At 39.0% G+C, this 12,415-nt stretch overlaps 1 protein-coding gene across 3 annotated transcripts in view; it reads right to left on the bottom strand.

The window, feature by feature from the left end:
- LOC105470400 (B and T lymphocyte associated) overlaps positions 1 to 11,704 on the bottom strand; it is a 43,537-nt gene extending 31,833 nt beyond the window's left edge. Inside the window, exons 1-2 of one of the 3 annotated variants that reach the window (XM_011722362.3) lie at positions 11,572 to 11,704; positions 11,278 to 11,477 (exon numbers count right to left, since the gene is read on the bottom strand). In XM_011722362.3, coding sequence (XP_011720664.1) covers positions 11,278 to 11,365 — 88 coding nt within the window. In that variant the 5' untranslated portion in view covers positions 11,366 to 11,477; positions 11,572 to 11,704. Of the gene's footprint in view, positions 1 to 11,277 lie in introns of all 3 variants that reach the window. The other 2 variants (XM_011722361.3, XM_011722363.3) reach the window with 2 other exon arrangements.
- Positions 11,705 to 12,415: the final 711 nt, after the last annotated feature.

Here is a 12,415-nt window from a genome sequence, read left to right as displayed (position 1 = left end):
AGGCTGAGGCAGGAGAATTGATTGAACCCAGGAGGCGGAGGTTGTAGTGAGCCGAGATCATGCCATTGCACTCTAGCCTAGGCAACAAGAGCGACACTCCGTGTCAAAAAAAAAAAAAAGGAAACCAACTTTTAGTTGTTTTTAAATTCAGTACAGACAGTGGACCCACTTGTTCACACCTAGGAGTGTGGATATCCCACTGTCCTTGACACATTAGTAACAAGACAGTTTCTAGCATAAAGAAGAAGCTGAAAGTCTTACATTACTTTTCAATTTTGCCATTAGATTTTTGTTTGATTATCTAGGATATGATATAATCTCTCAGCGCTTTCAAATCCCTCACGAGGACGATAGTCTTTCTCGCTGGGTCAATCAGGAGAGGCTTCATGGGGGAAGATAAATCTCTTTCTTCTTCCAAGCCAACCCCCTGGCAAACTTGGTCCTCCTCTCATTATCACAGTATAATACCATCATTTACCTAATTACATGGGCCAGAACCTGGGGAGCCATCTTAGTCTGCTTCCTTGTCACTGTCCCATTCTATCGGCTGCGAAGTTCAGTTGATTCAGGATGGAAAATGTCTTCCATATTTGTTTCCATGACACTGCCTTAATTTGGATCTCATTCTGTTTCATGTGGATTATTGTCACAGCCTACCAAATGGTCGTCTACATTCCAAACTTGGCCTTGTTTCCCTCCCTCCACCTCAATCCATTCTCCACATCACTGTCAGTGTTTGTTTGTTTTTTTTTTTTTTTTTTTTGAGACAGAGTCTTGCTCTGTCGCCCAGGCTGGAGTGCAGTGGCGCGATCTTGGCTCACTGCAAGCTCCGCCTCCCGGGTTCACGTCATTCTCCTGCCTCAGCCTCCCGAGTAGCTGGGACTACAGGTGCCCGCCATCGCGCCCGGCTGATTTTTTGTATTTTTAGTAGAGACGGAGTTTTACTGGGTTAGCCAGGATGGTCTCGATATCCTGACCTCATGATCCGCCTGCCTTGGCCTCCCAAAATGCTGGGATTACAGGCTGAGACACCACACCGGGCCTAGCCCCTGCTTCTTTATGCAAACTCACCATTCTCTCATATCCCCACCCCCTAGCGAATGTCTGATGCTATTTTGTGTGACATGCATCACTCTTTATAATCACATGTGTTCATGTTTCTGTCTTCTATCTAGTCTGCTACTTCCTTGATGGTGTGTTACCTGTCTCTGCATGAGGAGTTGGACTTAGAAAGGTATAAAGGTGAGAAAGCACGATGTGCCCTGAGACTGAACAGAAAGACGTTAATGGAGCAAATAATCCCCTGTTCACAGCTCTAATTGTTTCTACCTAGTACTGGCTGCACAGCAGAGTCAGCTAAGCCCTTAGAGAGGTGGGCTAAAAGGCAGAGAGGTGAAGAACATATGCAACTCAACATACCTTACAGTGGTTAAGTTGTAACCACTAAAGAAAAGCTAGACTTTACAAGTACTCAGTTTGAAAAGGCCTGATTTATGTCCACTCGGGGGTGGATATTAAAAATATTTAACAAGTGACACTCCATGGCCATCCAGCTACACAGACCAGCCGATCAGAAAGGAGTGCCAGCCACAAATAACTGTATAGTCTCGTAACTCCCAACCAAGCAAGTGTAGTTGCTGAGCTGAAGAGTGTAAGTAATTTTTGAAACCAATTAGCCCTTAAAAAAAAGAGGGTTGTGATTATGAACATTTTGTAAAATACCATTGTTTCTTGTTTTTAAAGACCATATGTTTTGATTATAACCATTATCATGAGGAATATCTCCCCTGAGTTTCACTATGTCTCCATTGAAAAATTCTTACAAATTTATGGAAACTTCAAAGTGGTTACAACCATTGAAAGAAATGAATTACTGTAATGAATGCAGATTGCCCTAACTTGAGCTAAGAAAGTGTCAGAGTTTAACACAGAAATTAAACAAATGATTTTTTGAGAAACTAAAATGATTACTAAGTATAATAAACCAACAATTTTCTGTGACATCAACCAGGATTTTAGCGTCTGTCAGGAGATACTATCATAGACAAACAACAAACCAAACTTCAGATACATGCTGGGGGGGCTACAGAAGGAAAGAAGTCTTTACACTCAGGAGCAAAAAGGCCTCCAGATGGTATGTTCCGCCTTACTTTAGAAGGCTGGAATGGCAGAGAGGAGGGAAGAGATGATGGCCACCAGGGAAGGGAAATAATCTGTCTCGCAAATCTTCCCTTGAAATTAGAGTTTAGGGATCCCATAAGGCAGTGGTTTGCACACAGTCGGGGCAAATCCACACACAGCAATAGCAGCCATGGAACCATACTTCAAAGATCTTGGGAGGACATTGACTTGCGCACCTTGGGAAATCACATGCACGACATCAGAAAACCCAGATGGCATACTTTCCCATCATAAACTAGCTGACATACACTCACAAAATCAGAAATGTGGTGACATGAGGCTAGGGTGGGGGAGTTCCACCTCATACAGAAAGTATTCATTTAATGTATTATGTAACGTCTATTAAAGGTATTACTTTAACTCTATGGTAAATAAACCCACTCCATAAGTCAGATATTCTCAGAAGTACTAGGAATACCTGGAGAAAATTAAATAAGTATGATGCACACACACATATGTTAAAATCAGAGCTTCTATTGTAAAAATGGCTATTGTTACTTTAAGGAAAACCCTGTGATTGTTCTCATGAGTACGGTGAAAACTGACTGACCCTCAGTCCCTTGTGTAAAATGAAAGTGTATTTACATACGTCTCACCTGAAAAACAACACTAAAGATACAGATCACAGACAATACAGATCACAGACAAGGATGTAGTATGCAATAGTAGATTTAACTTATTCTCTGTGGATATTACCTGATATTGGTCTTTAGACAAGAAGAGCCATTCTCTCCCTGTGTAAACACACACACACACAATGTAAAATTTCCTTCACAAAAATGGAACTGGAAAGTATTAATGCCAAGAATACACAGGGCCTAAGTCTACATTTATGCCCATTATTAAAAACAAAAACAAAGAACCATGAAACAAGAAAATTGAGAGCATTTTCACAATCATCCTTTATTATTATTTCCTCTTTAAAATCCCCTTCTTACAAAAATATATCTTCTTATATTCATATATGAAACTTTTCTTTAAGTGTACTTTCATATGGTATTAGCACACTTTAAAGTAATTTCTTCTACAGTTAGAATACCTCATTGTTAGTGTAGTATGACTATTTGGAAAGTAAATTTGAAGATTGATCTCTTCAATGCAGTTGTATTGAGCAACTGAAGACTTTAAGCCATATATCTCTTGATTTTCTCATGTTTGAAATAATTCTGAACTTGTTTTGTCTAAACTCAGTCATTTTAGTATTTGTCATTGCTTTTTCCAGCATCTAGCAAAGCTTACAAAGTCCCCGTGTCATTTCCTCTCTTTGAGATATTTAAGAGTAGAACAAGAAGAGATCTTTAGAGGTCATGAGGTCAGATGTCCAATGGAAAGTTTAAGTTACATTTAGGAGATCACCTCTAGAATCACTGCTACATGTTCTTTGCCACTTGCCCACAAGCACACGCCACCTCACATTATCTATGAGCTGTAGAACCAACCTAGATCTATCTTAACAGGAGGAAAAAAAGCATATGACTAATATTTTCAAAGTTCTTATTATGAGGTAGGCACTTTTAGATACCAAACATGTATTGTTTCATTTGACCCTCACAATGATTTTATGAGGGAATTGCTACTATGGCCTTTATTTTTAAGTTGAGGAAACTGGGTATTAGAGAATATAAGCCACTTGCCCAAGGTCACCAACTGGTGGGAGGAAGAGTCAAGACTAGGACTTTAACCCAGGCCTGGCTAACTCCAAAGCACAAGCTCTTATCCAGCAGGACTGTTGTAAAAGTAAATGGGAACACATAGGAAATACTCTTAGCACTATGCTTGGCACCTAACAACAAGAGTAAGTACCAGATATTATTGTTTTCTGATAGGATGAATTTAGGGAAGTCACACAGAAGTTGAGTCATTGTCCAGAGGTGTAAAGCCTGAGTGGTAAAGACAAGATGGAAACACAGAAGGCTCTGCTGTGAAAAATTACTCCCAACAACCATTCTAGGGATCAGCAGTGGTGCATAATAACTGGTATATACACCAGGCAAAAAAATATAGATAATAGAGAGAAGAAAGGCAGCACATCCAATATAAGCATGATCTTCTTTTATGTGGGAGAAGAAATTCTACAGACATATATTAACCAGCAAGGCTTGCCTTGGTCAAAACTAGAAAATTGAAAAAAACTTTGTCCTTTGATAATTTTCTAAGCTTGCTTTCAGGATTTCTTCATTACATCTCTGCCGAGTCACAAATGTCCCCTTGCAGTTCTACCCTATTGGTCACTGACTTTGCTTCTCTAGGCCAGAAGATTCACATACATTGCACCCCTTAGAGCCCTGTCTACTCTAAGTAACAAGGATGAGTTTCTGGTGGTTTTAGTTGGTCAACATGTAATTATTGCTCTTGAATAGTAAAAGCTTTTAGTCAACTTAATGAGTCCTAAAGAACAATGATTTATGTTGACTATGTAGAGAATAGCTCTGGTCCAGAGAGCCTTTGATTGCCTGTTACACACAGGCCCTGTCCTTCAGATAGGCTAAGTTTTCCACCTTGATCACAGGGACTTGAGGAAGAAACACAGGGCAGCAAATGCAGAGAGCATACCTGAGAAGCTGTTGACAGTAGCATCTGTGAGCACCTCTGGCATTTGATCAGAAACCAACATGAGTATTTCTAAATATTGACTTCAGTGGAAGGATGGTTACCTGTGATGTTCAGATTAAGTGTGGCTTATGTATTGTGAATGGAAAGGGAAAGTCAATCTCTACTTTCTTCCCAGATACTTCCTCATATCTCTCCACAGACATCACACTGAGATTCATTGGCATTTTCAAAGCCCTTGAAAATAGTAAACAATACTTATGTGGACAGAATCTGCTAAATGTCTTCCAGTATTAATTCTCATCTTCTAATATTATAGATGAAAATGAAGTGGGGCCATAACCCCGCAGATGAAAATCTCAATGCCCCAGCCTCCCTTGTAGCCAACTTATTGGATAATAGGCCATTTGTGATGTGTGTGAGTTCTAGGTTGTACTTATAAGATGAACATGGTTATCAAGAAGGCAGAAAAGAGAAACTGAAGAGCTCCGCCAGCTAAACTTGATGTTTTCCTGGGACTGATCTAACACTCCTCTGGACTCTGTTCTAAGTGAATCTCAAATTGTATATGTTTAGATTCTGAGCATACTAAAAATGACACCTCTGCATGCATACACACAGACACATGCACACAAGGCACTTCTTCCATCAAGATAAACACGTAAATCAGGTCCATAACCACGAGAGTATACCAGAAAGGTACAAAATATTGAGCTTATTTTGAGGTAAGAGAATGGAAAATATTAGAAAAGTGAAACAAATCACATATGATACAATTCACTGACACAATACAACTCAAGCTGCATGATTCTCAAACACTATTAGCATTTCTTGGTGACAAGGACAAGAGTAGATAATGCTTTTGGCATTTTTGTCACAAAGTCTTCATGACAAAAATGCCAAAAGCAGTTGCAACAAACTGAAGAACTTCTGCACAGCAAAAGAAACTATCATCAGAGCAAAAAGGCAACCTACAGGATGGGAGAAAATTTTTGCAATCTACCCGTCTGAAAAAGGCCTAATATCCAGAATTTACAAGGAACTTAAATAAATGTACAAGAAAAAAACAAACAACCCCACCAAAAAGTGCGCAAAGGATATGAACAGACACTTCTCTCTCTTTTTTTTGGAGACAGAGTCTCACTCTGTCACCCAGCTGGAGTGCAGTGGTGCAACCTGACTCACTGCAACTTCTGTCTGCTGGGTTCAAGCAATTCTGCCTCAGTCTTCCAAGTAGCTGGTCTTACAAGCATATTCCACCATGGCCAGCTAATTTTTGTATTTTTAGTAGAGACAGGGTTTCACCATGTTGGCCAGACTGGTCTTGAACTCCTGACCTCAAATGATCCGCCCTCCTCAGCCTCCCAAAGTGCTGGGATTACAGGCATGAGCCACCACTCCAGGCCTAAACAGACACTTCTCAAAAGAAGACATTTATGCAGCCAACAAACGTAAGAATAAATTTCAACATCACTAATCATCAGAGAAATGCAAACCAAAACCACAAAGAGATAACATCTCACACCAGTCTGAATGGCGATTATTAAAAAGTCAGGAAACAATAGATGCTGGCAAGGCTGTGGAGAAATAGGAATGCTTTTACACTGTTGGTGGGAGTGTAAATTAGTTCAACCATTGTGGAAGACAGTATGGTGATTCCTCAATCTAGAACCAGAAATACCATTTGATCCAGCAATCCCATTACTGGGTATATACCCAAAGGAATATGAATCATGCTACTATAAAGACACATGCACATGTATGTTTATTGCAGCACTATTTACAATAGCAAAGACATGGAACCAACCCAAATGCCCATCAATGATAGACTGGAAAAAGAAAATGTGGTACATATACACTATGGAATACTATGCAGCCACAAAAAAGAATGAGATCGTGCCCTTTGCAGGGACATGGATGGAGCTGGAAGCCATCACCCTCAGCAAACTAACACAGAAACAGAAAACCAAACACTGTATGTTCTCACTTATAAGTGGGAGTTGAACAATGAGAATATATGGACACAAAGAGGGGAATAACATAAACCAGAGCCTAATGGGGGGTGTGGGGAGAGGAGAGGGAACTTAGAGGATGGGTCAATAGGTTAAGCAAACCCCCATGGCACACATATACCTATGTAACAAACCTGCATGATCTGCACGTGTATACTGTTTTCCTTTTTTAGAAGAAATAAAGAAAAAAAAAGAGTAGATAATAATATCAAGAGTAATTTATAGAAGACTTTTGTCAACTCCAAAATTTTATTTGTGGTTGATTCCCAATTGCCACCCAATGTTACTTTAACAGGACTATTAAATTAATGAAATGTTGGACTAAAATAAAAAAAATTAGCTAAATAATGCACAGCACTTAATGGCATACCATGCACTATTCTAAGTGTTTTACAGAATTAATTTACTTAATAGTCACAACGACATTATAAGATTATTCTCCCATTTTTTTAGATGAGAAAACTGAAAACCAGAGATTTTATAGTCACAAAACCATTAAATGGCAGACATAGGATACTAATCCAGGCAGTCTGGCTCTAGAGTCCCTGATCTTAGCCACTATACCACACAGCTTCTCCAAGGAACAAAGAAAAGGATTATTTTTTGGACCTGATTACAAATGCCTATAAATATTTTTCTTTCAACAATTCTGGACTCTACATAAAGATGAAACTCACAAATAATGGAAATTAAGTAGGAAAGTCCCAATGAGGCAAGATAAATAGCTTTTGACCTCAACTTTACAATAGAGGAAACTTTGGTAGTAGGACAGAGGAAGCAAGAAATTTAAAAACTTCTCTGTGATAGCAAAGTATATTCAAGGTTGCAATCAGCACAAGGTTAATCTTTTCATGCTTTAATTCGAGAAGTCCTATAACCACAGAACGCATTCCTAAACATTTATTTAATATGTGGCAGGTATTATTGTAATAATACATAGGCACTTGGCAGAAGACAGAGCTCTGTCACTAGCATTCCACCATATGTACATTTCAGCAGGAACAAATAGCTGAAGTCATAGAAATATGCCTTATAAAGATACTGTGCTACAAAACCTGAACTTCAAGGAATGATTTTTTTTGACCCAAAGATATGGCCAGTTTGTGGTAGAGCAAAACAATCTGTGTGGGATGTGGAATATGGTGTTTAAAAGCTGGTCCATAAACCATACTGGACCGTCATAATAAAGGGTAAATATGACACAAACCAGATCAAAATGGAGACATAGACCTGACCACTGTATTCTCGAAAGAGCCAGAATACAGGTGTCCTTCCCTTACTGAACCAGACTAGGATTGCTTTTTCAAAAAATCACAATAACCAGTAATCAATCAAAGAGCTCCAATTGCCTTTATTCTGGATCCTATACGGTTCTAGGCGATACTCAGACATTAACTGCAGTGTTCCTGCCTGACTAAAGGTGGAATCCTTGGTTGATCCTCAACTGAACTACGGTCTAGGGTCGCCTCAGACAAATGGTCCAGGACGATAGGGCAGACAATGGACAGAGACACTTGCGTTTGAAGTCTAGTTCTTACCAGCATGATCTGCCCATGAAGGGAAAGTGCTGACATTTTTATTACTTCTATCAGAACAGAAATTGTATGCCACACACTGAGGGGCAAGTTTCTCTAATTTTTTGGAGAAACACAAAAACTAAGCAAGCATACTTTTGTAATAAATAAGGATCTTAAACAGGAAGCTTGTAGAGAACATTACATTTTTTCCAGCCTTATTATAGATGCAGCCTCACTCCTAGGAACAAGGACACGGATCTCACATGGCTTTGAAGTAGGGGGAAAAATCTTCAAAGGCTATCTTGAAACACTTCGAAAATGTGTTACTGTAAAGAACTCAGCAATTAAGTAAATCACGGGAAATCCCCAAGATATAAGGTAGTTAATGTGGTTTTAAGAAATGGAGCCGCCAGCTCTGCCTGGGAGAACAAATTGCACCAAATGTTCCTTCTCTTAACCTATAGCTTTAATTTAATGCAACTGATGCTGCAATTATATCAACTGGTATATATCTGACCAGCACTTCACTCAAGTCTTTCCCTTTTTTGTTTGAGTGCAGTGGTGTGATCTCAGCTCACTGCAACCTCCACCTCCTGGGTTCAAGCTATTTTCCTGTCTCGGCCTCCTGAGCAGCTGGGACTACAGGCACCTCCCACCATGCCCAGCTAATGTTTGTATTTTCAGTAGAGACAGGGTTTCACCATGTTGACCAGTCTGGTCTTAAACTCATGACCTCAGGTGATCTGCCTATCTTGGCTTCCCAAAGTGCTGAGACTACAGGCTAGAGCCATGGCTCCCAGCAGTATTACATTTTCTGAATAATTTTATTCACTATATTTTGGGCTAAATATATTGCAAAACATATTGTACTTATTTATTTTATTTTTAACTTTAAAAACTCAACTATTTTAAATAATAACGTTAAAACATAATTCTCATTTAATAACATGGAAGTTGCTTGGTGAAAATAATTTAGGAAAAATACCACTAACATTTATTGAGTTTTAAATATGTGCACTTACTATGCTAGGCACTTTACCCATATTATTGCATTTACAGTCTTCACAGCAGCCCCATAATTTAGGTATGATTATTATCTCCATTGTTCAAGTGAGGAAACTAAAGATAAGAGACTTAATCAATGCCATATGGCGGAGCCAGTAAATTAACCCAGTTCTAACACCCAAGTTCACTTTTGCAAACGCTAGGTTGCACATTAGGAGAAATAAATGTCATATCCCACCATCAATGTGGTTTAGCACTGAAACTCAGTGCTCTTAATTTCATAGAGTAGTTTATGTGTCCTTCAAATGGGGAAGAATTCTATTGAATAATATTTGACTCCAGTTGTGGCTATGTGACTGTAGGCATCTGATGGAAGGTGGGAAATTGTCAACCATCTAAGCACCTAGTCGACTTAATACTAGATACTTACAAACATAAAGATGCTTAAGTAACTCAGGACTTTTTCACTTCGTACTTGGTTGTATGGCATCCTGGCATCATAGAGACAAATTCCAAACTACACAGTTTAAAATTATAGATGGACTTTCCATAGAACCTCAGTGGTCAGATTTTCTAATTTAAAATTGCAGTAGCCAAACTGATAAATATGTGCTTGTAGGGAATAATAAGACAGAATATTTAAAACCTGAAAAATCGCCGGGCATGGTGGCTCATGCCTGTAATTCCAGCACTTTCGGAGTCTGAGGCAGATGGATCACTTGAGGTCAGGAGTTCCAGACCAGCCTGCCCAACATGCATTGTATCCATAGCTTGGCTGACTTTCTTAAAAAACAGCTTGATGGCAAGAAAAGAGAACTGAGTAGATGTTATAAGTAGTTAAGTACAAATCTATCACTACTTCTTGTGAAAATGCTCTGGCTGCCACACTGGTGATGAATAGCTAGCTCGTTCTTTCCAAACTGAGTGCAGTAGAGTTTTGCAGTGCTCAGTTGGGTAGGACAGATGTTGGATAATCCCAATTATCCAACATCTCTACTAAAAATACAAAAATTAGCTGGGCGTGGTGGCAGACGCCTGTAATCCCAGCTACTTGGGAGGCTGAGGCAGGAGAATCAATTGAACCCGGGAGGCAGAAGAATTGATTGAACCCAGGAGGCAGAAGCTACAGTGAGCCGAGATCACGCCATTGCACTCCAGCCTGGGTAACGAGAGCAAAACTCTGTCTCAAAAAAGATAAAAAAATAAAACCTGAAAAATCGGAAGGTTCTGATGAGCCACTCATAGGCTTTTCCTCTTGATAATATGTGTCAATATAAGGTAGCAAGCGACTTTACAACAAAGAAGAAATTATCTTTTTTTTTTTTTTTTTTGCCTGTATAAAGTCTTTGCAGGGGTGGCTAAATGTCATCTTTGCAGAATCCAACTTATTTTCTGTGTTCAGTTGACAACCAAGTAGGAACCATTCCCTTTCAACAAAACAGAAGCAATAACGAAAGGTTCTGCTCCTATATTTTGTAGCATTTTCTCAACTGGTATTCTCATGGCATACACCCCAACGAAGCAAGTATAGAGATTTTATTTAGAGACAGTATTATTTGAGAGTAACCATGAAGATATGTATAACCCCGATTATCCAACAACTCTCCTACCCAACTGAGCACTGCAACACTCTACTGCACTCAGTTTGGAAAAAACGAGCTATCTATTCATCACCAGTATGGCAGCCAGAGCATTTTTGCAAAAAGTAGTGATAGATTCATACTTAACTATTTATAACATCTACTCAGTTCTCTTTTCTTGCCATCAACCTGTTTTTTAAGAAAGTCAGTCAAGCTATGGATGAAATGCCTATGATTTAGATAGATGAAAACTATGTTCTAATTTGGTTTACGCTCTACGATGTCTTCGGTAAGCAAATGTAACTGCTTGGTTTCATCTACGATTACCCACTTAGTATAAACATTACACTGTACTAAGTTCAGCAAGGGAAAATGTTGCCTCCAAGACCCCCTGAGAAATAAAACCAGAAATAACCTAAGCAGGTGCCTTACCATGGATGTTCCAGATGTCCAGATAAGGGATTAGGAAGACGACCCAAAATAATCGCCCACTTCCAAGCATGGCAGGCAATGTCTTCATTTCCGGCACATATCAGGGATGGAAAAACTGCTCAAGTAGAAGGCTTTGCTTTGTCTTCTGAGTGCTGCAGAGTTGGGTCAGTTTACCTACCCCAGTGGCATCTGTGAAATAACTAAAAAAAAAGAAGAGAGAGGTGGTAAGAGAGGAGAGTAGGAAGAACCTGGATGATTTTGTGAAACAAAGTGAACAGAAAGATGATGTGGTACTCTGTCCTGTGGTTTTTGCTTCTTGTCAGGTTGGCTGTTCACTTTCAAACACTCTGCTCTGCAAAGCAGCTCAGTCCTTAACTTCTCCTTCCGCTCTACCACATTTTTGCCCCAGCTTGAGGTTTTTCCTGCACTCTACGTTCAGTGAAATGAGCGATTAAACTTTAAAGAAATCTATATTGTTACAGTCTTTAAGTTGAGATTTTAATCAAATTAAGGTCAGGAAATTTATGGTAAAACTATCAATGGTAAGCATACATTTTCCCCTTTGTGATAGCTTGTGATTATGAAACTTCTTTTATGTAAAAGATTTTAGGTTTCTTGTTTTTCCTGTACATGTCACAGTAAGATAAGACTGCTTATTATCATTAAACCAGTGAAGATTTATCTGAGGTTATGGAGAAAATGAGTGACAGGAAGCACTTCCTCAACAGAAGAAGGAAGAGCAGCCGTCTTTAATTTGTGGATACATATCAATGGAACAAGATCATCATTAATATTGGCTACATGTTCTCTCTAGATAATAAAGTTCTAATCTAAAGGAGATCTTGAATATCAATTAAAGGAAATTTCCATTTTAAACATTCTTCATGCAGTTGTCTTGATGAAGTAGAATAGAAACAGTAAAGAAAGAAATGGAAAAGTTCAAGATCAGATACCACAGGCCACCATAGGACTGTTTTCTCCACAACCACTTGTAATAATTAGCTTAGCTTATTGTCATAGGAGCTAATCAAATTCACCTGCCATTTGAGACTCCAAATAAGAGATCTAGATTTGTGGCATTTGTGATCATTGACAGAAATCGATTATATAAGTTTTTTCTCAGAGACTGATGATTTTC

The sequence above is a fragment of the Macaca nemestrina genome, chromosome 2 (genome assembly GCF_043159975.1).
Source record: "Macaca nemestrina isolate mMacNem1 chromosome 2, mMacNem.hap1, whole genome shotgun sequence".
NCBI classification, from domain to species: Eukaryota; Metazoa; Chordata; class Mammalia; order Primates; family Cercopithecidae; genus Macaca; species Macaca nemestrina.
The sequence above is the reverse complement of the archived record's forward strand: the minus strand, read 5'-3'. Positions and strand labels throughout refer to the sequence as shown.